Here is a 26,039-nt window from a genome sequence, read left to right on the forward strand (position 1 = left end):
ACAAGGAATCTCATCTGGAAATAAGCATTGCACATGTCAACCAGATGTGAGTTACATTTGGCCTAGACAAAGTGACAGGGCAGGATTTCCCTTCCCTCTGAAACAACCCCCAAAAAAGGCAAAGTATAATGGGGATGGGGGGTGGGACCAAAAAAACATGAAAACTTTCAAGACACTGGAGAGCAATGAATAAAGGACAGGAATTCCTGAGGAATGGAAACAAATCAGGTGAGTCCTACAGCTGCCTCAGTTTACTGCCTAGGAGAATTTCCAGGCCGTGGAGCAGGAAGGGAACCCAGGTGTGGCCTGACAGTCTCCATGAGTTGAAGAGATATTGCTGAGCGTCCGGGAGACCAAGGTTGCTAGAATTCACAGGACACAGAGAGGAGAGGGCTCACAAGAGGGAACCCTGGAGACCTACAGAAGGTCCCCCTCAAATATTCAGCAGAACACTGATGAGAACATCATGAGAAAACTACTCAAGGCAAGGAACAGAATCACCTGAAAGGATCAGAGGGAACAACAACTGGCCCTCACACAGAACCTGAAACAGTGCCTGTCCCCAGCAGCCAGACTGGAAAACTTTACAATTCATGGGACACTGGATAGAGTATTCAGAGGGTCTCGTCTCAATAGTGGGGAATCATTTGCCCTAGACTAAACACTGCTCTTCCCACCCAGAAGACTCTAAAGGCAAGATCCAAACAAATCAAACTCTTTCTAGGTAACTTAACAGCATCCCAGGAAAAAGCCCAAGAATATTTACAGGAATATAAAAATAGCCAGCATCTAACAAATTCACAATGTCTGGTAACTAAACAAAAATAACCAGGCATATAAAGAACTATGAAATACAATCATCCATAGGGAGTAAAATTAGTCAACCCAAAGAAAAAAAAACCTGTCAATCTAGAATGCTGTACACAGCAAAAGTATCACTTAAAATGAAGGCAAAGAACACATTTTCAGTTGTACAAAAGCTGAAAGAGTCTATCTCCAGCAGACTTGCATGATAAGAAATGTTAAAAAAAAGTCCTTCATGCAGAAGAAAACAATACCTGAAGAAAATACAGATCCACGCACACACAAAAAAAGAGCACTAGAAATGATAGCTATATGTGCAAATATAGATGTTTTTGTTATTTAAATCTCTTTAAAAACTGACTGTTTAAATAAAAATATAGTGTGGAATTAATAACATCTATAAATGTAAAATATATGACAAAGTGCGAAAACTGGAAGTATACTATTATAATGTTCTTACACTATTCATAGAGTGACAAAATATCAGTTAAAGGTAGACTGCGGCAAATTAAAGATATATGCTATAAACCATAAGTAACCACTAAAATACAAATAAAGTATTACAGCTTTAAACCGTAAGTAACCACTAAAATACAAACAAAGTATTACAGCTTTAACCCGTAAGTAACCACTAAAATACAAATAAAATATTACAGCTAATAAACCAATAAAAAGGAGGTAAGATGAAATAATAGAAAATACTCAACGAATCCAAAAGAAGGAAGAAAAAGGAGGAAATGGGACAATGACAAAGTGTTGTCCTTATGTGGTTTATTTTTTGTAACCCATATGCTCTCATGCTCCCGTGTAAGGGTGGTGATGGTGGTGGCGCGTGTGTGTATCTCCTCTTTATCCTATTACTAGGTAGGACGAATATAAAACAAATAGGAAGAAGACAGACTTAAGCCTACTATATCAATAATCATATTTATGTAAATGGATTAAACAATACAATTTAAAACAGGGATTATCAAATGGGATAAAAAAGCAAGACCCAACTACCTATTGCTTAAAAGAAATGCACTTTAAATATAAAGATACAAACAGGTTAAAGGTCATAGGATGCTAATACCAAAGGTGGGGGGGGTGGGAAACTAGAGTGGCTATGTTCATATTATACAAAGTACATGTCATAGCAAAGAATATTATCAGAGTTAAGGAAGTTAATTTCATAATGATAAAGGGGTCAGTTCATCAAAAGAACAAAATCCTAAACAGGTATGCACTTAATAACAGAGCTTCAAAATGCACAAAGAAAAGGTGACAAACAGCAAGGAGAAATAGAAATACCCACAATTACAGTCAGACAGTTTTCAGTACCTTTCTCTCAGTAATTAGCAGAACAAAGAGACCGAAAAACATAAGGAAATTGAAGATCTAAATAATACTAAATTGACACTTTTGAACACGACCCAACAAGGGGAGAATGCACATTCTTTTCAAATTCACATGAAACATTTACCAAAATCAAGTTTACTCTAAGCCATAAAACAAGTCTTAATAAATTTAAAAGCGATCAATCTCACAAAGTATGTTCTCTGACCACAATGGCATTAAATTAGAAATTAGTAACAGAAAAATATTCAGGAAATCTCCGAATATTTGGAAACTGAAAAAATCTATTGGTCAAAGAAGTCATCAAAGGGGAAACTGAAAGAAAAGATATCAATGCCGGGTGTGGTGGCTCACGCCTGTAATCCCAGCACTTTGTGAGGCCAAGGTGGGTGGATCACTTGAGTTCAGGTGGTCGAGACCAGCCTGGGCAACATGGTGAAACCACATCTCTACTAAAAATAAAAAAATTAGCCAGGAGTGGTGATGCACACCTGTAATCCTAGCTGCTTGGGAAGCTGACGCAGTAGAATTGCTTAAACCTGGGAGGCAGGTTGCAGTGAGCAGAGATAGGGCCATTGCACTCTAGTCTGGGTGACAGAATGAGAGTGAAGAGCAGAATGGGGAGAGGGGAGGGAGGAGAGGGGAGGGGAAAGAAGAAAAGACAGAAAGAAAAGAAAAGAAAAAAGAAAAGAGGGAGGGAGGGGAAAGAGGGAGGGAGGGAGGGAAGGAAGGAAGGAAGGAAAGGGGGGAGGAGAAAGAGAGAGAGAGGAGAGAGAGAGAAAGACAGACGGAAAGAAAAGAAAGGAAGAAAGGAAAATCAAAACGTGTGAGGTGCCACTAAAAACAGAAATGTATAACACTAAATGTTTATGTCAACAAAGGTCTCAATAATATCAGCATTCATCTTATAAAGTTAGAAAAAAGAGAGCAAGGCAAGAAGAAAGAAAACAGAAAAAATCAGACTGGGAATCAGAAAATCTTTTCATAGTTAATAGGGGTTAAATGTAACCATCCTATTTTATCATGATAGGTATAACAAATGAATTTCACTCAAATAGCCCAGACAAAAAATAATTTTCAAGATTTAATAAAGCAGAAAGTGTATAATTCAACATTTTTTATCACAGAATCCAAATTTCTCATACTTGGTACTCTATCTAATCAGAAAAGTAATTGTTAAATTTTAAAATTATTCTTCCAAAGAGCAGATCTGCTAAAGTAAATCACATTCAAGATGAATTTTGGTATTTCAGCCAGCATAAAAAAATGTCACTTATGGTATACTAGCACTACATTATGTCTATAACACTGAGATAGTAGCTTTCCCACAAAATAGTTTTCAAAACAAATAACCAGTTTTTGGTCTAGTATTAAATTAACTCACCAAATGGAATCTCTGTAGTGCCACTGAATACTCTACAGCAGTCAAATTGAATTTTAAAAAGTCCCTCATATTTGAAGAAGTCAGTGCTGACTAAATATAAAATTGACAATTTCAAAGATTTATGATTAATTTGCTCAATCCCTATCATAGGATTGATCAGCCCTAGTAAAGAAAAACTAGTGGGAAGAACAAGACATGAAAAGGCTAAGTTTGTTTCCAAAATAAGTTATAATTTCCAAGTAGAATTTCTTGACTAATTTTATAATGCGTTAAAATGTAATAAATTTTTACTATAAGAAATAAATACTATATTAAACCACAAGAATACAAATAATACTGAAAAGTAATACAAGTAATAAAAAATACAAAAATGTGGTGCATACCCCATTCGATTTAAGCTTTACTCCATCTGATGAGGCTTGGAGTTGAGACGAGGCAGAAAAATGGACTAAACACTTAGGATGTGTGGCCAAATGCTGTGCACATTTTTTGGTTACATATGGGCACACACACATATACACACAGTGTGTATGGTTTATAAAAGGGATGGTTTATGAAAGAAGTAGAAAATAATATAATCTTGAGTAGGGCAGATTTGTTTTATGCTGTAAAGCCAAAAAAAAAATTTACCGATTCAACTACTAAAAAATCCTTTCAAATTCTTTCCCAAACCAATAAACTTGTGAAACGGTTTGCAATTTATGATGACAGGAAATGAATATCTCTAAACATAACAAAAGCTCAGAACAACTTAACAGAAATATGTATAATAGGATTAAACACAAAAGAAAAAATAAATGAAGAAACATGGTCAACAAAAAGTTTCCCCCATCAAATTAGCAAAGTTTAAAGAGACAAATGAAATCTCTCACAAGTCAGAGCATATGTTGGTATAATGTTACCAGAAAACACGTTGGTCACAAGTTTAATTTAGTCTGTAGATATGCAATTATTGCAATTATTAGGTGGAAAAACAGTTCTTATGAGAATTAGTTTAAAAAAACACATATCAAAACTCAGCAGATATATAGGCTTCACTGCCCTCATTGCAAAAAGAACTAGGCCAGGCGCGGTGGCTTAAGCCTGTAATCCCAGCACTTTGGGAGGCCAAGGTGAGCGGATCACGAGGTTAAGAGATCGAGTCCATCCTGGCCAACATGGTGAAACCCTATCTCTACTAAAAATATAAAAATTAGCTAGGTGTGTTGGTGAGCACCTGTAATCCTAGCTACTCAGGAGGCTGAGGCAGGACAATTGCTTAAACCCAGGAGGCAGAGGATGCAGTGAGCCGAGATTGCGCCACTGCACTTCAGTGTGGGTGACAGCATGAGACTCTGTACTCTGTCTCAAAAAAAAAAAAAAAGAAAGAAAAGAAAAAAGAACTAAATAGGTTCAGCACAAGGAAAAGTAGTCATTAAATAATCCTAATCTATACCTATCAATTACAAATTACACATCTAATTTCCAAAACCATATTCTTTTTAAAAGTTTATTTAAAAGAAAGACATTAAATCATCTAATTAACACTTCCTAATGTTTCTGCTGACTTACCAAACAGTATGAGATTTATTACCATCATAGCACACTTTTAAATTGTCTATTTGCATATCCAATAAAGAAATGAAAATGAAGTATCAAACAACTACGCCTACAAAAGAAAAAGTACCTTATAAATCTATTGAAAAGGAAGACTGTGCTCCGGATAACTCGTGCTGTGCGTGATTCTTCATGCTGGGATCTCGATAAACTTATGCCATCATCCATGTGGCCTTCATGATGCATAATAGCCTATAAGAAAGCAAAAGTAAGGCCATTACTCCCAACATCTCTTTTCCAAACTAGAGTTAGGGAGATGTGTACTCAAACAGCTGAGCCATAACAACAGATAGAATCAAAAGGCAGGTACAGGGGACTGTGAAGATGTTATGTTCAGATAAAATCGTATGCACAGCTCCCTATACAAATTAGCCATTCCATTTATTCATTTAGTTATTACTTCTTTTTTTTGAGATGGGGTCTTGCTATGTTGCCCAGATTGGTCTTGAACTCCTGGGCTTTAGTGATCCTTCTCCCTCTGCCTCCTGAATAGCTAGAATTACAAGCCCCCATCACCATGCCCAGCTCAGTTACCATTTTAAAGAACTACTCAAAAAATGCAACGAGTCAAGTAAAACAAACAGCAGAGCCTTTTCACATTCTGCATTGAATGACTGATCCTCAGCCTAAGCAAACTTGGTACAAAGCAGCAAAGCTAATGTTGCACTGGCACACCAGTCATACAGTAGTTCTGAACATAGACTAGTCAATAATAAGTACTGAACAATGCTTATAAATCATCTAAACGATAAAAATGTATACATATATTTCTTTTCTTTTGATAGTTTTTTGTTTTTGAACTTTCTATGAAACTATAATGTTAGGAAAGACAAATGCAAAAATCTTAAGAAAACAGTTCCATGATTTTCACAAGTGAACATTCCTGCATGACCAACACCCAGCTCAAGAAAGAAAACATTATGGTATCTTAAAATCCTCCTTAGTGCTCCCTTCCTATCCCTATCCTTCACAAGGTTCACCACCTTGCAGACTTTTGACAGCACAGATCAGTTGTGTACTATATATAAGTAGAACCATTTGTTCCCATCTGTGCTTATCTTCATTTAACGTTTATAGCAAGATAATTTAATACACCTACCCAGGTGTACTGAACTAAATCTAGGAACTGGAACTATAAATTATCTAGAAAGCAATGTAAAGAGGAAACTCCTTATATAAAAAATCAGTGAGACACAGATATATCTATATTCAAAGGCAAAACATTATAGCCTTAAGTGCCCTCATTAATAAAGAAAAAAATGACTAAATTGAAAGAACTTGCTATTTTCATGTCCTAAAAATAGAACAGCAAAGAAAGTTGAAAAGTGGAACTAATGAAGATTAAGTGAAATTACTAAACTAGAAGTCAAATAAAGTACTACAAAAGATTTATAAACTCAAAATTTGATTCTTTGTGATGATAAATAAAACAAAGCTCTCACAAACCAGGCTAAAGATAGAAAGTAAAAACACAGAGAATGGGAAATTACAATAATACAATACTGTGTGCAACTCCATGGCAAAACCAAAAATCAACCAACCAAACAAAACTGGGTATTCCAGGGGAATAGAATAGATTCTTAGCCAAATAAGACTAATCAAAAGGAATCCAACTCTATTTGACCAGTTTCTTTAGAAAAGGATTGAAAAGATAATTTAATATACAATATTTAAAAGACCTAGGACCAGCTGGTTTCACAGGTGAGCTGTGATGAAGTTTCAAAGAACAGCTACCTTTCATGGCAGACTAGTCTAGACCAAGGATTGGCAAACTACAGCACATCACCTGTTTCCATACAGCCCATGAGCTAAGAATGGTGTTTACATTTTTAAATGGTTGAAAAAAAGACCAGAGTAGAGTGGTGTTTTGTGACACATAAAAATTAATAAACACAAAAATTGTATGAAATTCAAAATTCAATGTCCATAAAGATAAATTAACTTCCCCCATAAATATACATGTAATAATTCTGAATAAAATATTAATTAATTAAATCTAGTAGAATTTCAAAAGACTCATACACTATGGTCAAGTAGGTTTACTCTGTGAATTTAAGAACTCTTTAACAATTGGAGGTCTGGTAACTTAGTTATTTTATCAACAAGTTAAAAGACACAACACATTATTTTTATCTTCTTTATTAATAAAATTCAGTAATCATTGCTATTTTTAAAAAGCTAAGTAAAATTGAAATAGCAGGAGGCTACTTAAACATAAAAACAATTTCAACTGTCCTCAGGATGCAAGTTACAACTTCGATAAAAGAGGAGTGGAAATTCACAATGGGAAAATATGCTGAGATAATAAACCAGCAGACCAGATGAAAGAACAGCAAGCTGAGATAAAAAGGTGAGCTGGGTGAGATAAGGACAAGAAAAAAAAGCACGAAAACTAAAATTTTAAAGGCACAGAAAGGGCTTACAAACAGAACAGCACCAGAGAAAAAAATGAGTACTTTGGAAGACACACTTGAGAAGCGAAGTGTAGAGAAAAGGTCAGGGAGAACACTGAGAGGAAAGACAGCCGTGTTCTTGAGAAAGAAACTAGCAGACTAAAATGGCATGAAAACAGGAATCAAAGACATGGTTGGAAAAGTAGATTCACATACCCAACTTGTTCCAAGCATACATAAAAGTTTTCCAACAATTTAAGTGTATGTTTTTAAAATTTAATTAAAGTTTAACAAAACTAAAAATTGTGTTCATCTAGTTCTAGTTATATACAAATACCAAATTGCCACATGTGTCTAGCAGTTACTGATTTGGACAGCATAGCCTTATACCTAGCTGCAAGTTCATGGGAATTACCAAGAGCATAGGCAATGGGGGAAAAAAGTCAGACACATCCGGAACATGAGGCATTCTATAACTGGCATGGATTTTTTAAAAACTCGATGCTACAGGAAAAAATAAGCTGAGAATTTGTTCTAGATTAAAAGAGACTGAAAGGCATAAAAATAAATAGGTGCATGAATTTTGATTGCATCCTGATTTTAATCAACTAGAAAAGATACTATTAGGATAATAGAATAAATATGAATACAAACAGGATAATCAATGATGTAATAGAATTACCATAATGGTATGAACGGTACTGTGGATGTTTGACTGCATACACACACACAGAGAAAAGAAAGACAGGAGGAAAGGAAAGCAAATCTGGCTAACTATAATAATTGTTGACTCTAATTCAAGGGTATGTGGATGTTCATTGGCTTAGTCTTTTAAATTTTTTTATATTTGAAATTTTTATAAGTAAAATATTAAGAAAAAAAGAAAAGATAACATCTGCTAAATCTAGTAGAAGATCCATGACCAAACATCATTATCAAAAGAAAAATTTGCTTTAAAGCCAAATCAACCTCTTCTGCCACAATTTCGACAACATTAGCTGTTCACCTTGAGAATGCTAACCCAGCTCACCCTGGCTCATAATTCTGCAACACTAATGCAATTGAAGACCAAGTTAGCAGGTGTATGGGCAATCTCACCAACTCAATTATAACTCCACATCCTTGAAAATACATGTTTTCATTCAAGAAACATTTATTGAGCACCTACTATGGTTCCAGCACTCTGCCAGATACTGAAAATACATAAATCAAAGACTTGGTTCCGATCTCAGAGTCTAGTAATGAAGACAGAATAAGTCACAATTACATACCTTTAACTCTTCCTTTCCTTTCTGACCCCCGCCCCCTCCTTAGATTGTGTTTAGTTTAATTTCTGGCTTGTTGGCTTCTGGGGACCTCAAAAAGTAACTTAAGCAATTTGGACTCAAACATGGAACAATATGGATAAATGTCACAGACCTTTGGCTGAGCAAAAGGAGGCATATACAAAAGAGTACATGCCATAGAATTTCACTTATATAAAATTCAACATCAGCCAAAACAGAAAAATGATCACAAGATCATTTCCATGACAGAAAAAGATCACTAGAGTGACCAGGTGTGGTGGCTCACGCCTGTAATCCCAGCACTCTGGGAGGCTGAGGCGGACGGATCGCAAGGTCAGGAGATGGAGACCATCTTGGCCAACATGGTGAAACCCCTTCTACTAAAAATACAAAAATTAGCCAGGCGTGGTTGCGCGTGCCCGTAATCCCAGCTACTCGGGAGTCTGAGGCAGGAGAATCGCTTGAACCAGGGAGGTGGAGATGGCAGTGAGCTGAGATTGCACCACTGTACTCCAGCCTGGGCGACAGAGCGAGACTGTCAAAAAAAAAAAAAAAAAAAAATCACAAGAATAGTTGCCCCTGGGGGAAAGGGAGCAGGAATAACCTAGAAAGGAATAGAAAGGAATGTTGGGAAACTTCTTGGAAATTAGACATGTTCCACATGGAGATAAGCTTGTGGGTCACACCAGTGTATCCATTTGTTAAAACTCTACAGCTGTCTGGCTCAGTGGCTCACGCCTGTAATGCCAGCATTTTGGGAGGCCGAGGCGGGTGGACCACCTGAGGTCAGGAGTTCGAAACCAGCCTGGCCAATATGGCGAAACCCCATCTCCACTAAAAATAAAAAAATTAGCTGGCTGTGGTGGTGGGCGCCTGTAATTCCAGCTACTCAGGAGGCTGAGACAGGAGAATTGCTTGAACCCAGGAGGCGGAGGTTGCAGTGAGCAGAGATTGCACCACTGCACATCAGGCGACACAGTGAAACTCTTGTCTCAAGAAAAAAGAAAACACCCTCTACAGCTAAATGTTTACATTTCAATGTATATAAATATTACCTCTAAAAGTTAAAAATAAGTAACAGTAATAATCTAGTGAGATGTAGCATAGGATTGGAGGTGCAACTGAAACAACAGCAAGAGAGCATTGAAAATGTTGAATGGTGAAGACAAGGGGTTCATTACACTATTCGTTATTTTGTATAAATTTAAATTATCTATAATAAAAAGTTTTAAAACAGGCCACCTTCAGTTGCAAGAAATAGGGAATCCTTCACAAATATTGAATACATGCAAGTACACTTAAATGGATGAGCCTAGATCAAAGACCTAAAAAACAAGGGATCATCTTATTATAATGATGATGTAAGTCTTGCAGGAGAATTGTCTGAGGGTACCGGGATGCACTCAAGTCAAACTCTATCCCTGCAGCATCAGCCTCCACCTTCACTAAAATCAGCACTGGTCACTCTAAATAGATCAAAAGAACAGTGATCTATTTAGTTACTGGAATGTGGGTACATATTTTGATTAACAAATCTGTTGGAAATAAAAAGGCCTGTATCACCAAAGCCTTCCTTTCCCAGGTATCCTGTTTCCGGAAATAATGTGTGTTATTTGGTTCCGCACACTATGCTGCATGTCACATGTAAAGACATGAACAATCTAGTACGATGTACTCCCTCAGGGGAGCTGCAAATTTGTGGGGTTGGGGGGACAGGGGTGGTGAGAGAGAGATATGTAGCCTACTGAATTAAATAGCACAAGGAGTGTGTATATAAAATGTAATGAGTTATAGAACATTATGAGAACTCAAAGGAGGGAGTAGCTGATAAGCTGATATCATCAGGAAGAACTTCTAAAATGATAAATAAATTGAATCCCTGGATGATGGAAAAGAGTCAGGGAGACAAAAAAGGTTTATTCTAAACAGAAGAAACAGTGTGCAGAGGCACAGGTGTGGAAAAGCCATGGTATTCTGACAGACTGCAAGGAATGTATTGTAAGTGACATGCTGGGGAAATTGAAGACAATGTCTGGAAATCAGGAACAGAGTAGGAGTGTCACAGGCCAGGAAGAGCATCATTATCGCGACCAAACAGTGGGCCTCTTCCTGTAAGCAAGGGGATGTCAGTAATGGACTTTGTCACAGCATGGAGGACAAAGTGAACTGTGCTAAACTAGAATCCAGAAGATGGCACTGTATATTTCTTCACTTCATATTTAAATGCACGCATCCCATAATCCTATAGATGAGTGATGTAACTAACATCCAGCTCTGTTCACCTTACAAAGCTAAAGAGTCTATTACAGTGGAATCTGCCCTTTCGCTTGCAAAATTATGAACTTTTGCAGGTGACTAAAAAGATTAGCCAATTTTTTTGACTTGTGCTTGTGTATTCATAAAAATTACTTCTATAAATTATGTTTTTTTCTATTACCTTACCTTACGTTGTATAGATCCCATTCTCACGGATTTCACGTCCACAGACTGGTAAGTAAGCCATAGGCCTGTGTCTACGTGTTGTATATAGCATACTGAGTCACCGTATTTTATTTCAGATGTTCCCATGCCATCAACTTCTTTTCTCACACCTACATCCAATTTTTCCTAAGGGGAGAGGAGGAAAAAAAGGTCAGTAAACATTTCAAAAATACTAGTGTATGGCAATAGAATTTTGCCTTATTGTAAATATGCTCCTTGAAAAATTCAGCCCTCTGAAGTCCCCTGAAATAATGGCCAAATATTTTACTCTAACAGTTCAACCTCTAACATATGCTTGAATTATTCACATTGGTAGAACATTATTTTTGCCATAATGTAAAATTTTTAAATTTTATGTTGCATAATGGCCAACTCCAAACCAGAGATCTTAAAATTAGTAGTTAAGCTAAATATCCTTCCTGGGTTTTTGCGGTTTTTTTTTTTCTTTTCATTATTGGTGATTAAGAGCATAGGTTTGGAGGACAGAGAGATTTAGTTTTGAGTCCATCCTCTGCCACTCATTACCTCTAATATGTTAGCAAGTTAATTAAACCTTTTAAGCCTCAGTTTTCTCATCCATAAATAAAGCTAATAAGGTATCTCTCCATAGTACCAAAAAAAAAAAAATAAGATAATGCATGTAGATTTCAGAATAGTGTCCCTGGGATAAACACTTCAAAATTTTTTGACAATTTTGACAATAATAATGGTGACAATGATTGTTAATGAACCCGTTAATTAAAATGATTATTTGTTTTGAACTAATCAAAGCTAAAATTCAGTTTCTGCTACTGCAATTTCCAACTCGGACTACAGAGAGGTATTCACTCTTAAAGGGTTACTATGCCAAGCTTCCTCTCCTAGGAAGTAGCAATCCATCCTCTGACACCAACCAAATGTTTCTTTCAAATCTCTGTTTATGTCAGCACCTCCTCCTCCAACATGCTCTCTTTCCATTTTTCCTCCCATGCAGAGCTGTGATCTTCAGGAACTCACTATGTCTTAAAGTCCCGTACAGTCCCTAAAGCAGCAATGAAAAAGCCAAGGGTACCTCCTTTCTTTAGTCTCTTATTCTTTTTTCTTAGTCTAACCTTCCTTGTTAATTTACTTTACATGTCTTCTATGTCTTTGGTCTTATGACTTTTATTTAGAATTATAGTTACACGAATATTTTGAAGATTCAGTCAGAGTAAAATGTATGTCTGCTACACAAAAATGAACAATTTTAAAACAACCCCAAGGTTTAACAAATTTTTCATGTCATTTGCATAATGCATTAATAATTAATGACCTGAAAATGATTATGAACACTCCATAAACAATTGAAAATTCAAGTTAAAATGAGTTGAAATTTTTAACACAAAACGTCAAGGTCACCTAAGAAAATATATAATTATCAATTAAGTTGATTCAATCATTATGCAAATAACCTGAAACACTATTCTAAGCATCTGTAATAAAACAGACAATAAAACCATTCTAATTTCATTCTATCAACCTAGATAAACTACTAATCTACTTATACCAACCCTGTCAATAGAAAAATTAAATTCTGGGAATAAAATAGAACACTGTAATTATCTCTTCAGAATAGAACAGTGAGCCTCTAACATTTTTTTTTTTTTGGTCTTCAAGCAAATTGGTTTGTGTCTAGATTATTTATAGGTGCATGGATTATATATTAAGAAGTCACATAAACATTAATTGTGAAATTATGCTTTCTTTGTATTTTATTGATGTATTTCACATCTGTCTCTGGATTAGAAGATTTAATTGTGAAATATCGTGATGATGATTTTTTTTTTTTTTGAGATGGAGTCTTTCTCTGTCACCCAGGCTGGAATGCAGTGGCACAGTCTCAGCTCACTGTAACCTCTGCCTCCTGGTTCTAAGCAATTCTGCTGTCTCAGCCTCCTGAGTAGCTGGGACGACAGGCACCCACCACCACGCCCTGCTAATTTTTGTATTTTTAGTAGGGACAGATTTCACCATGTTGGTAAGGCTAGTCTTAAACGCCTGAACTCAGGTGATCCACCCTCCTCGGCTTCCCAAAGCGCAGGGATTACAGGTATGAGCCACCGCTCCGGGCTGATGACTGTTTTAATAATTACTCCGACCTTTGAGTGAGGTAAAAAATGCTGAAGTTACATTAGAAAAAATAAGTGAGATCACTTGCTGAATGAAGGACCAAAGGCCATTCGTGTTCTTTCCTTCTTTATCTCCTGTCATTTTCTGTAGCTCAGGCTTAGGAGAAATTCAGATGAAAATAATCTAGATCCTTTGAATGACCATAAGCTGAAGCACAACATGAACCACAAATGTGACATCTAGTAAAAGCATCCAACAGAATATTTCCTGTATTACTGGAAATAAAGTGCTCAGATTGGGCAAGTAATAATCTTACTAAAACTCTGTATTAGCTGTACCATATCTATATTAATGGCCTTAATTTTGGCATCAGCTTTTAAATTTTATTTTTCTTTTGAGTTGTTCTACTTTGGAAAATGATGAAGTAATTCACTGGAGTGAATTCTCCTATATAAACTATTATAAAATTTGGAAAAAAATCCTTTCAAGAATCTACTTAAAGGCACTTGGACCAAAAGCAGGAAGAAATTGAAAAGTAGATCTCTCTCAAAAGGCAAACAGCACCTTGTGTGATTGGTAAGTGGCTGCCTTTTGCCTTGGGGCATGCAGTGCCCAATCTGTCTGCTACTCTGGCAGCAGCAATCTGCTGCTTTATTGGCTTGAGGTATCAGTGGATATGCTTCAGGGCCCACAAGCAACAAAATAATTAGATGGGCTAAATCCTGGACACAAAGTTATCTACAAAATCTTTGTAAAAAAATTATCCAAATTCTGCTGACTATGTATGCTGGAGGAAAGTCCAGTATAATGGCAACAGATGGAAGCTGAAAGATTTGAGTAAAAATATAAGCAGCTCCTCATGTAAAAGAGAGAAAACTGAAGTTTCAATCCAACAAGGTTAACTGCCTGCAAAACCGAAATCACTCTTCAGAAAAAGACTTGAAATTTAGAGCCTCTACCACATATCATTCCCAATATCCAATATACTGTCAAAAATAAGCAGATACAAAGAAACTAGAAATGTGAGCTATATTTTTTGGAAAAACAAAAACAACAGGAGTATAGGCAATACAAATCAATGCAAAGATGGCCCAGATCCGGCAACTAGCAGACAAGGACTTTACAGCAACTATTATAAATATAAAATATGTTCAAAAATATAAAAGAAAACATATACATAATGAATAAATAGAGCTAAATTATACATCACAAAAATAAATGAAATAGAAAAATGAAAATAATTTAAATACAAAATTAACTGGGTCAGCTTAGCATCAGATTGGAATTGGATAAAAAAGAGTTAATGAAATTATAAGTTAATCAATAGAAATTTTTCAATCTGTAGATCAGATTGCCATTAAAACACTCTAGCTTAAGTATTTTGCTATTAAATGGAAACCTCCCTCAAAAGACTATATAAAATTTAATTCCTATACCTCCTACATTTAATCAAGAAAATGTCAAGATCCTCCTAATCTTAGCATTATCTTATAAGCATTATCTTATTCATTAAAACCTGTAAATTTTTAACTTTTATAGTCTTCTATCCTGCAAGAATAATCTTGAGACCTTAAGAGCTATAAAAATACTCAAAGATAAAATGACTCTTTTCAGCACAGTCTAGAATTATTGCAAACACTGCTTTTTCAATCTAAGAGGTGTGTATGGATATTTTCTGTTTTCATTCATGTACTCTCATAGCATGTTGTACTTCCACTATCAGGGAAATGTTGGCACTTTGTTAAAACTGTTCCTCAATTGTCTTCTTTCCACTTGACTATCATTCACCTTTTTGACAGCAGGAATCATATGTCTGATTCCTCCAGTCTGACCCCACATAACCTCAGGACCAGAACAGCCTGCAAATGTCAGATCCTTGATGAATTTCTGGAAATCCCTTCAGATTTCCCATAAAAACTGTGCTGACAAACTACTCCCATTATGAGCATTCAAATAATCCCATTCGTAAGTGCTTGGAACATCTAATTTTCAAATGAATATTAAAATAGACCCAGACGTGGCTGGGTGCGGTGGCTCACGCCTGTAATCCCAGCACTTTGGGAGGCCGAGGTGGGCAGATCATGAGGTCAGGAGATCAAGACCATCCTGGCTAACACGGTGAAACCCCATCTCTACTAAAAATACAAAAAAAAAAAAAAAAAAAAAAATTAGCTGGGCGTGGTGGCGGGTGCCCGTAGTCCCAGCTACTTGGAAGCCTGAGGCAGGAGAATGGCGTGAACCCGGGAGGCAGAGCTTGCAGTGAGCCGAGATTGCACCACTGCACTCCAGCCCGGGCAACAGAGCCAGACTCCATCTCAAAAAAATAAAATAAAAATAAAAAATAAATAAATAAAATAGACCCAGATGTAAAAATGATTGGTCTGAAAAGTATTAAGTGATATTTGGCATTGGGTATACCCACCTGACTCAGAATGAAGCCATACCTGTTTCTGAAGAACTGTGGCCTTATACACATAGATATACTAAGTGATATATACATACTAGATATATAAAACTAGACTCAGTAAAAGACTAAAACTAGTCCTATAGAATTATTTCTTATAATACAGAGCATGCAGTTCAGAGGAATTCTTCTAGCATAGTTAAAATCATCCGTATGTCTATCCAAATTACTTTATCAGGTAACTAAAGAAAAAAGGCCTTTATCCTTAGATGATGGAGTTTTTATTGATTTCTTAATAGCCAGGTCTCTTTAAGACAAATAATGGTTAAAGTTAGAAAAAAATTAAAAAGTCAAAAGCATTTTTTTATGTGCTCCTTTACGGTGCCACACTGCAGCACTGAATAGTTGGTCACTGTGAAAAGAAAGTCTAAAAATGTTACATGGTAAGAGAAATGACTGGTACTGACAGGCCAGGCCAGGCTTAGCCCTTCCAGGACAGAAATGCAAAAAAATATAAAAATATAAATATAAATATATATATATATAAAAAAATCACACATTATCCCTCGGCTTCTCAGGAGAAGTTACTCTGGTAAGTGAGTTTGTGGAAAGAAAGGATTTTTAAAGTTTCTCATGCTGAAGGGGTCTTTGAGGGGCTTCCACAGCAGCAGCCACAGAGCCTAAATAATAGCCCTCTAACACCCCATACAATACCCTCCCCTAGAGTGTGCGTGGGACCAATGAATAGAACAGGATATCACTCCTGCAATGAGGTTACCTTAGATGGCAAAGGTCAAGGGATCTTGTAGATGTAATTAAGATTCCTTATCAATTGACTTTGAGTAAATCAAACGAGAGATTATCCAAGGCAGATGATACTTAACCAGGTGAGCTCTTTCAAAGGGTTCAGGCTTTCCCTGAGCGCATACACTACAGCTAGTTTCCATGGGACTCTACCTTGCTCTTGGTCTTCTTTTCCTGACCACCTGTGGACAACAGCATCAGTCCATGCCTAAGGATTCCAGCCTGATCATAATCATCCTTGCCAGACCACTTGCACTGCAGGTGTCAGGCTTACTTACCCAGCCCTCACAATCTCATTAAGCAAACCTATATAATAAATGCCTTAATATATACATATCTCCACTGGTTCTGCATCTCTGGCTGAACCCTGACTGATTGATTACTCTAATTTTTCACAATGTTTCTGTATATGAGAATGTAGCTTTAGATACGTATTTCTGTGTCATCTATTTTTTCCTGAGATAACCACTTGTGTTTTGTAACTTAGTTTAAATAAAACTAAACTATCAAATTATGATATGTTAATCACAGACGGCTTCAATGGGTTCATTTTCATTCTTACAGTCATTAAAAAAGACCAGCATACAACTATAACTGAATTTCTCTATCTTCTGTAAAACCATAATTGGCACTATTTTATCAGTTTATCAATACCCCTTGAGAAAAGACTACTGCAAAAATTTCTTTTGAATTTAATCCCAAGTAAATGCAAAATTCGTCTCCATGGGTAACTTTGTATAACTGTTTTGATAAGAAAAAAATTACAAGTTCTTTATAAAATCTTTAATTTTCTTACTAAAGACGGTTTTAGTCTTACCATGTAAAGTTTGGTTCTGCCACATAACTTGTCTAAGCCTCAGTTTCCTCAACTGCATAATAAAGATAAAAAAACAGCATCTTAACTCCACAGAGTTGTGTTACGATTAAATAAGATAATGCATGAAAAGTGCTTAGCACATTGCTTGACACATAGTAAGTTATTCACCTCTACCTTTATTTTCACTGTGTGAAAGCGTACATTTTAAAACGTCTGAAACATATTCTGAAAGATAAAAAATCCAAATAAAAATAATATAGTAAAAATGTCTTTAAAATGTTTTAGTCTGGCATTGTGGCACACGCCTGGGTAATCCCAGCATTTTAGGAGGCCGAGGCAGGCAGATCACTTGAGCTCAGGAGTTCAAGACCAGCCTGGGCAACATGGCGAAACCCCGTCTCTACTAAAACTACAAAAATTTGCAGGGTGTGGTGGTGCACGCCTATAGTCTCAGCTACTTGGGAGGCTGAGGTGGGAGAATTGCTTGAACCTGGGAGGTGGAGGTTGCAGTGAGCCAAGATCTTGCCACTGCACTCCAGCCTGAGTGACAGAGCGAGAGACTCTATCTCAAAAAAAAAGTTTTATATTTTACATTTGTTCCACAATTCTTGTAATCTCATTGACAGTCTTATTTGAAACTGGTATTCCATCATTTCCTCCCTATTCATTGTACATAGGGAGGAAAAAAACCGAGGAAATCGCCTACAGAGAAATGTTTCAGTGGCATTTTAAGCTAAAAAATTTTTATCTTGTGGGTTGGGGATTGGATACACATATGATTGGCAAGACCTGCCTTATGATTAAAACAAACATTTCAATACACTTGAAAACAATGGTTAAAACTTCTAGGAATAGAGAAAGTGAAGAATATTTCTAAGAAAATCTACATTTATCAAATAGCATTCTTCATTATGTAAAATAGTTTCCTTAAAAGAAAACCAAAGTAGGTTACATTATAAACTATATCCTATTTTATTCAGTTTTTTTCTGAATATATAGGGTTGTCAGCAATTGTTGATTCTTCCGTCAGATCCTATATTTGAGATTGGCTGGTGAATGTTCACATTAGTGTCAAAGACACCCCAATGACAATTGAGGAAATGCTCCTTATGTCAACTAGCAACATGGAATTTTAAAGCCAGTCTCACCTTTAAAATCTTAAGTTAAAATGATCTTAATGATTTATAAAATCTTCCAAATGTACTTATACTTTCAATACCGTCTCACACAGTTAAGGGTAAGGGACTGCTCAGGTAAATGCAAGGGTTCACAAGAATTGATTTTCATTTCAGAATTTCAAAACCAAAACTCCTAAACCCAGATGAAAGCTGAGATTTGCAACTGACCTAGAAAAGTTTGATTTTCCATCAGTAATAAATCTTGATTTGCATCACAGTAATTATGTCAACCAGCAGTCAGTTCATTATTGCATACTCAAAGTATACCTCAGGTCTAAGATATATGTTACATCATTTTTTAAGTGTTTGCCTTTCACAATGTAAGCACTCCTCTTCATGGGAAATATGATAGAAGACATATGTCTAAGATCTAAGGTCTAAGATATAATATATGTTATGTCATTTTTTTAAAAAGTGTTTGCCTTTCACAATATAAGGACTCCTCTTCATGGGAAATGTGGCAGAAGTATGTAAAGAAAGGGCAAGAATTTTCAACCTACCAGTGACACTGCGGTGGGGAAAAAGTATCAAATATACCTTTAAGTGAATCCAATATGTATTTTAAAGATCAGAGACCATGATCAAGTGTGATGACTAACAAAGGGATTAAGTGAATCTGTTGGGCTATTCTATTTTCTCTGAAATTTTGACAATGTGAAACAATATCTTAAAAATACATATTTTCCTCTTTAATCAAGGTCTCTTTTTATTGTGTTTCAATAGTTACAAGTTCAATGCTGCTTTATTATATAATTGCAGAAAATAATTTTCAGCATGAACGGATTTTTATTTCATTGGGCTTCCAATCAAAACAAGATTCTATTATAAATATTATAATCAGCACTATCAATTACTCTAATTTTTCACATGTCTGTATATGTGAGTGTAGTTTTAGATATGTATTTCTGTGCCATTTATTTTTTCCTGAGATACCTACTTGTGCTTTGTAATTTATTTTAAATGAAACTAAACTATCAAATTATGTTAGTTCCACAGCCCTTTTTTCTGTACCTTGTAGCTGGATTTTAACTACTTTTCTAGTATCAGAAATGTCTTCTATTTTAAAAACAATTTTCTACCAATCAAAATTCGGTAAAATATTACACAAGAATCACACACTAATTTGTTTTTTTCTTTAAGATACCCCCCCCCACACACACACAGTCACCTAAACATTTTAATTAGCAGATAGTTTTAATTGAATTTATTTAAATTATAGCTCTCCCCTTATAGAGTTATTGGTATCTACAAACTTCTGAAAATCAGGGATCTAAGAATTAGAAAATTTAAAATACAGTAGTAAAAAAAAAAACAACAGTAAAAAGAGTACCGTGCATTCCAAAGGAAGTAAGTTATCCAGAAGCATTAATTTGCTTTAAGAAAATGATGCTGATGATAATGATAGTGATGACAGAAAAACAGATGTAAGAAAAAGACATCACTGCTCTACTTTTAACCAACGAAATAGGAATTTGAATCCCCAGCTCCAGACTATAGTCTGGGAAGTCAGGCATTGTTGTAAACAAAAGTCATTTTTTAAATTCCTAATTCGTAATATCCAGAGACAGCCCTAATTGGAAAGACACTAACCGTGATTACAGAAAGCTCAAGTTAGGACATGAGCAGAATTTCAAAGAATTTGGAAGTGGGCATAAAAAATCTCCATCCCTTCCCTTCCCAGAGAAGACTGAGTCAGGAGAATCAAATCCCCCATACCGCTTCAACTCACCAGATAATAAGAATTTTCTTTCCATTCCCAACTGAATACATTTACGCCCAGTCTTAGAGTAGCTTTGCTGGTACATTCAGAAGTTCCCAATTGAAAACATATTGTTGTTATTGATTCTGTTTCTGTCCCTACAAGTTATGATTCGGAGCTCATTTGAAATATTATGTGATGCATATATATTTAAGATATATTAAATGCCTTGAATAATCTGAAGTACATTCGAGATTAAACTGTAAAAGGCATATTTTTTTTTAAAAGTCTAAAGTCATTGCTCTGGGAGACATGGAATGAAGGGCAGGAAAATTCAAATTCATCTGCTTGTAAAAGCCACATGCATTCCAAGAAATGAAAAAAAAAAAGCCAATTGCTAAAAATTGCTTACTGTGGCGTTTGTTTAATTCATGGGAATACTAAATCATTATAATTTGCTTTTAAAATGATAGGAGCTTTACAGTTAAAGAGGTTAACTTACTCACAGAATATAAAATAGGATGCAACTGATTTTTCATCTATCTAAATTATCAGATTTTAAAATCATCTGTTGATGAGGTCGCACAGAAATGTAAAGTTTCATACCGTGCTGCTTAGAATAAATACTGGTGCAAAGTTCTGAAGAGTACTTTGGCCAGGTGCATTCACTCACTAGGGACATTTAGCAATCCCCACTAAGTGTCAGGCACTGCACTATCCATGGTGAACAAAACAGATACTGTTTTGCCCTCTGAGAGCCTCCAGTACCAAACACTTTTGAAATCTTCATATTTTTAGACCAAATAGTACAACTTCCAAAAAAGAACTAGTCAGCAATATATAGAAATATTCAGAGATAAAAATATTCAGCTTAAAAGTGAAAATAAGCTAAATATTCAAATATAATAAAGTAGCTGCATGAATTACGATAAATCTATGTAATAAGATGTTGAATTATTGCCAAATTCTATTAAAGAATATAGTAGTATATGTTATTAAATAAAAATTAGGCCCAAAATCATATATAATTAACACTGTTCATCATCAAAATATGTAATATTTGCTTACAACTCAAATACACACAAGAGGTTGTTTCTGAGTGATGGACTGTGCATGGATTTACTTTTCTCCTTTCTCCATCTTTGTACTACCTTTACATTTTTCTGTAATGACTATGTGTTAAATATATAATAGAAAGAGTCATTTTAAAAGAAATAATTGGAAGAGTTATTGTCTCTAGTTCATGGGAAAAATTTTACTATCTAATCTTCCAGTGATACTAAAATTAAAAATATACTGTGATTAAAAAAAAAAATTTCTCTTGAAATCTCACCTTCACTTTCACTGCCTTCAACCACGTCATCATATGAAATTACCTGTATGAATGAAGTGGCTGGAAGCATGGCAGGGTTATTAACCTGTACACTCGAGTGGTTCCGTGAACACCAGGCAGGAGAGTAGCTTCAGAGAAACTAAATTGCTCAGTTAAAGAAGAGTTGAGTTGGGATCTTTGGCCTCTCTACCTCCATGCAACCTGTGACATTACACAACTGCCAAATTCCAGAAACAGAATCCCTGAGCAGAAATCACAGAAGGATCTGGAGAGTCAAAAGTCCTCAAATATGAGCCCTATTCTAACATGGAGAGAATATTAGGAGGGATATTCAGAGTAAAAGGTTTCAAAAGCTATTGCTTTGGGCAATCTGTATCAAGAACATTCGAAAATATTCACAGCTTTTAAGTCACTATTTCCATTTGTAGGAATCCATCCTAAATAAACAAATCAAAAATGTGCACAGAAATTATGTCCCAGAATGTCAGTGCAATGGTTTTTTTTCTTTAACTGATTTCATTGTAAAATAAATATGACTATTGTAATAGCCAAAATAATCCAGAGATACATTTTTTAAGTTAAAGAAAAAATTTCTCTCTGTCTTCATATTCTCACACAGCTTCCATTTTGATCTTTCTAAAATACTCTGAGTTAAATGATTAGTGTATATCCTTCCACAACTACCATAAAATCATATACAAACACAAGTATGAAGATTTCTTTTTAATTACAAAAATAAGATTTGTAATACCTTTAATATTACAACAATAGATTACATTAAAATCTATCATAAGATTTGCAATACCTATATTACAATTTACAACTCAAGATGTTGAGTAAAACAATATTTTACTGAACAATATTTTCATGGATTTTTTCCAGATCAATATATTGTTATACATATCTCCAGATCAATATATATTATGTATATAACATATTCAACATATATTGTTATGCATATAACATATGTTATGGATATAACATATAAAACATATGACTATATATGTTATATGTTATATAGATGTTATATATGTTATATATATGAATGTTATATATGTTATATACATAACAATACATATTGATCTGGAGAGATATATATAACAATATATTGATATATATTGATCTGGGAAGATAGCCGTGAAAAATACATCCAATGAAATGTTTTACTCAACAATATTTACAAGGATATCTTTCCAGATTAATATATTTTGAGAGCTAATACCTTTTAATATTATAGATATAGAATAATTTTTATTGCAAATTTGTGACTTTTCCATTTTTTTGGCATGACAAAGAATGATGAAATTAACTTGCATGTATATTTTTACCTACAAGTTTTCACCTTATTTCTCTAAGACAGTACCCTCCCACCCCCAACCCCAACTTAAAAATACATAGATCAATGGATGAAAGGCTATATAAGTAAGAATATTTTTGAAGTATGTTAATATACTTTTCCCTTTTTGCATTTCCATTTCCATGTGAATAACCTGCTTTGTCATAGGCATTCACCAACCTCCAGGAGGATTAGGATTACTAGAGAAAGAATCAAATGAGAAAGATGGACACTATTCAGCTTTCTGCAGGAAAGGTAGGATTTTGAGAGATCACAGTTAGACGCAGGGTCAGGCAGCAGCCTGTGGAGGGGTGGGGTGACACTTTAGCTGGGTGAGGCCCTGACAGGACAAGCATCTGCCTCAGGCTCCCATGGCAGTCCTTACAGCCTGGGGTGAACTGAACGAGTGAACCAGCCAGCCTGGAAAGCTATGGCCCAGTTATATGTAACCACCCCACCCTGGCCAGTTGTTCTGGTGCAGAGATAACCCTGTGTCCACTGATTCTTCTGTGTTCCTAGCCCTGCCACTTGGTCAAGTGACTCATCCTCCCTGCCTTGGTTTTCCCCATCTGTAAAATGGGGGTCCTGATACTCAGTGAGATCAACTAGAGAGAATGCTTAGCTCTGTTGGCTGACTTACAAGGAATCACAGAATGGCAGCAATTCTTTTATTTAAAAAGCCAAGGAGTGTGGGAGGACAGGGTCCCTGCTTCCTGAACACCCTCCCAAGCTCTCAGAGGGCACTAACTGTTGGCATGTTCCCAGTTTCCAGTCCTGCTCAAGTCAGCCCTGCAATATTCCTGAGTGAACAAAATGAATGTCCAATTAAGGGTAGGGCTTCTGCGGCAGCTCTCCACACACCATAAAGCCCTCAGTGGCGTGAGGTGTGTGGTGTGTGTGTGTCAGGAACTGAGAAAAGGTGACTTGATATCTCCTAAGATTTTCTGTTTGTTTCTCCTCGTAGCTCCTGGAGATTTTGTTTTATAAATACTAGTACTACCCTATATTTATTTGTTATGTAAATTTAACAACTTACAACTTCAGTGACTTGCATTTTTTTTTTTTATGTTCCAGGATACATCTGCAGAATGTGCAGGTTTGTTACATAGGTATAAGTGTGCCATGGTGGTTTGCTGCACCTATCAACCCGTCATCTAGGTTTTATGCTCCACATGCATTAGCTATTAGTCCTGATGCTCTCCCTCCCCTTGCACCCTCCCCCCCCACGACCGAGAGGCCCTGGTGTGTGATGTTCCCCTTCCTGCGTCCATGTGTTCTCACTGTTCAACTCCCACTTATGAGTGAGAACATGCAGCGCTTGGTTTTCTGTTCCTGTGTTAGTTTGCTGAGGATGATGGTTTCCAGCTTCATCCATGTCCCTGCAAAGGACATTATCTCATTCCTTTTTGTGGCTGCATAGTGTTCCATGGTGTATGTACCACATTTTCTTTATCCGGTCTATCATTGATGGGTATTTGGGTTTATTCCATGTCTTTGCTATTGTGAATAGTGCTGCAATAAACATGTGTACGTATATCTCTATAATAGACTGATTTATATTCCTTTGGGTATATACCCAGTAATGGGATTGCTGGGTCAAATTGTATTTCTGGTTCTAGATCCTTGAGGAATCGCCACACTGTCGTCCACAATGGTTGAGCTAACTTATATCCCCATCAACAACGTAAAAGCGTTCCTGTTTCTCCACAGCCTCACCAGCATCTGTTGTTTCTTGACTTTTTAATAATCACCATTTTGACTGGTATGAGTTGGTATCTCATTGTGGTTTTGATTTGCATTTCTCTAATGATCAGTGATGTTGAGCTTTTTCTCATGTTTCTTGGCCACATAAATATCTTCTTTTGAGAAGTGTCTGTTCATACCCTTTGCCCACTTTTTATTGTTTTACGAATACTATCTTGTTTTATGAATACTAATACTACCTTGCTATATACATTTAACAACTGTTACAACTTCAGTGACTTACACTCTTCAATACCATGAAATATCATTTTTTGTCTCCTGCAATGCTTGATTTTGCCTGAATTCCACCTCATCTGATATTAAGAACAGATATCTTTTTTTTTTTTTTTTTTTTTTTTTGAGGCAGAGTCTCTCTCTGTTGCGAAGGCTGGAGTGCAGTGGCACAATTTAGGCTCACTGCAACCTCTGCCTCCCAAGTTCAGGCAATTCTCCTCCCTCAGCCTCCCAAGCAGCTGGGATTACAGGTGCATGCCACCATATCTAGCTAATTTTTGTATTTTTAGTAGAGATAGCATTTCACTGTGTTGGCCAGGTTGGTCTCAAACTCTTGACCTCAAGTGATCCACCTGCCTTGGTCTCCCAAAGTGCTGGGAGTGAGCTACCGCACCTAGCCTGTTTGTATTTTCTTGGTATTCCACTAGCCATCTTTTTATTTCCAATCTTTCCAAATAAAGTTGTTTTAGATGTGCCTCTTAATGTCAGCATAATTTATGCTGCATGCCCAAATATGAAATTATTTTAATTTTAAATTATGATACAGTCCATTTATATATATTGATAAGCAAATAGAGTGGGCCATATTTTAGGTTTTCACTGTGTCATATTTTAGGTTTTCTGTTTTCATACTTTTTTTAGAGCCATTCGCTCTGTGGTCTCATTTTCCTCATTGTCTACATGCCTGTGTCTGTGTTTATGTCTCTGACTCTTTGGTAACCCTTTACTTCTTTTTATTAGGCTGGATTATGCATGATGAAGAAGGTAGCGTGTTCCTCTTTGTCTCACCAACTTTTCTTTCTTCCATCATCTTGTTTTAGTAAATGTTATTATATCTGAGTGTTTCCTTTTTGGCTGTTAAATATTTATGCTTCCATTACTTGAGTTTTCAATCTTAAGAAGATCTTTGATGTTTGTTTCATAGAAGGCAACTGGAGCACCTACTGTACCTTTCACTCTTCCTCTTTTTCCTCCAATTTTTGTTAGATGTATTCTGCCTGTTTATTTTTTTATTTTTAGTTTTTCTATAGAGTCTTGGTCTCACTGTGTTGCCCAGGCTGGAATGCAGTGGGCATGATCATAGCTCATTGCAGCCACAAACTCCTGGGCTCAAGAGATCCTCC

General features: G+C 35.9%; 1 protein-coding gene across 5 annotated transcripts in view; it reads right to left on the reverse strand.

Moving 5' to 3' along the window:
• RYR2 (ryanodine receptor 2) overlaps positions 1 to 26,039 on the reverse strand; it is a 789,753-nt gene that overhangs the window by 387,848 nt on the left and 375,866 nt on the right. For all 5 annotated transcript variants that reach the window (XM_054448216.2, XM_054448137.2, XM_054448051.2 and 2 more), the window contains exons 13-14: positions 11,241 to 11,405; positions 5,190 to 5,311 (exon numbers count right to left, since the gene is read on the reverse strand). In XM_054448216.2, coding sequence (XP_054304191.1) covers positions 5,190 to 5,311; positions 11,241 to 11,405 — 287 coding nt within the window. The remainder of the gene's footprint in view (positions 1 to 5,189; positions 5,312 to 11,240; positions 11,406 to 26,039) is intronic.

Source organism: Pongo pygmaeus, chromosome 1, assembly GCF_028885625.2.
Source record: "Pongo pygmaeus isolate AG05252 chromosome 1, NHGRI_mPonPyg2-v2.0_pri, whole genome shotgun sequence".
Lineage (NCBI taxonomy): Eukaryota > Metazoa > Chordata > Mammalia > Primates > Hominidae > Pongo > Pongo pygmaeus.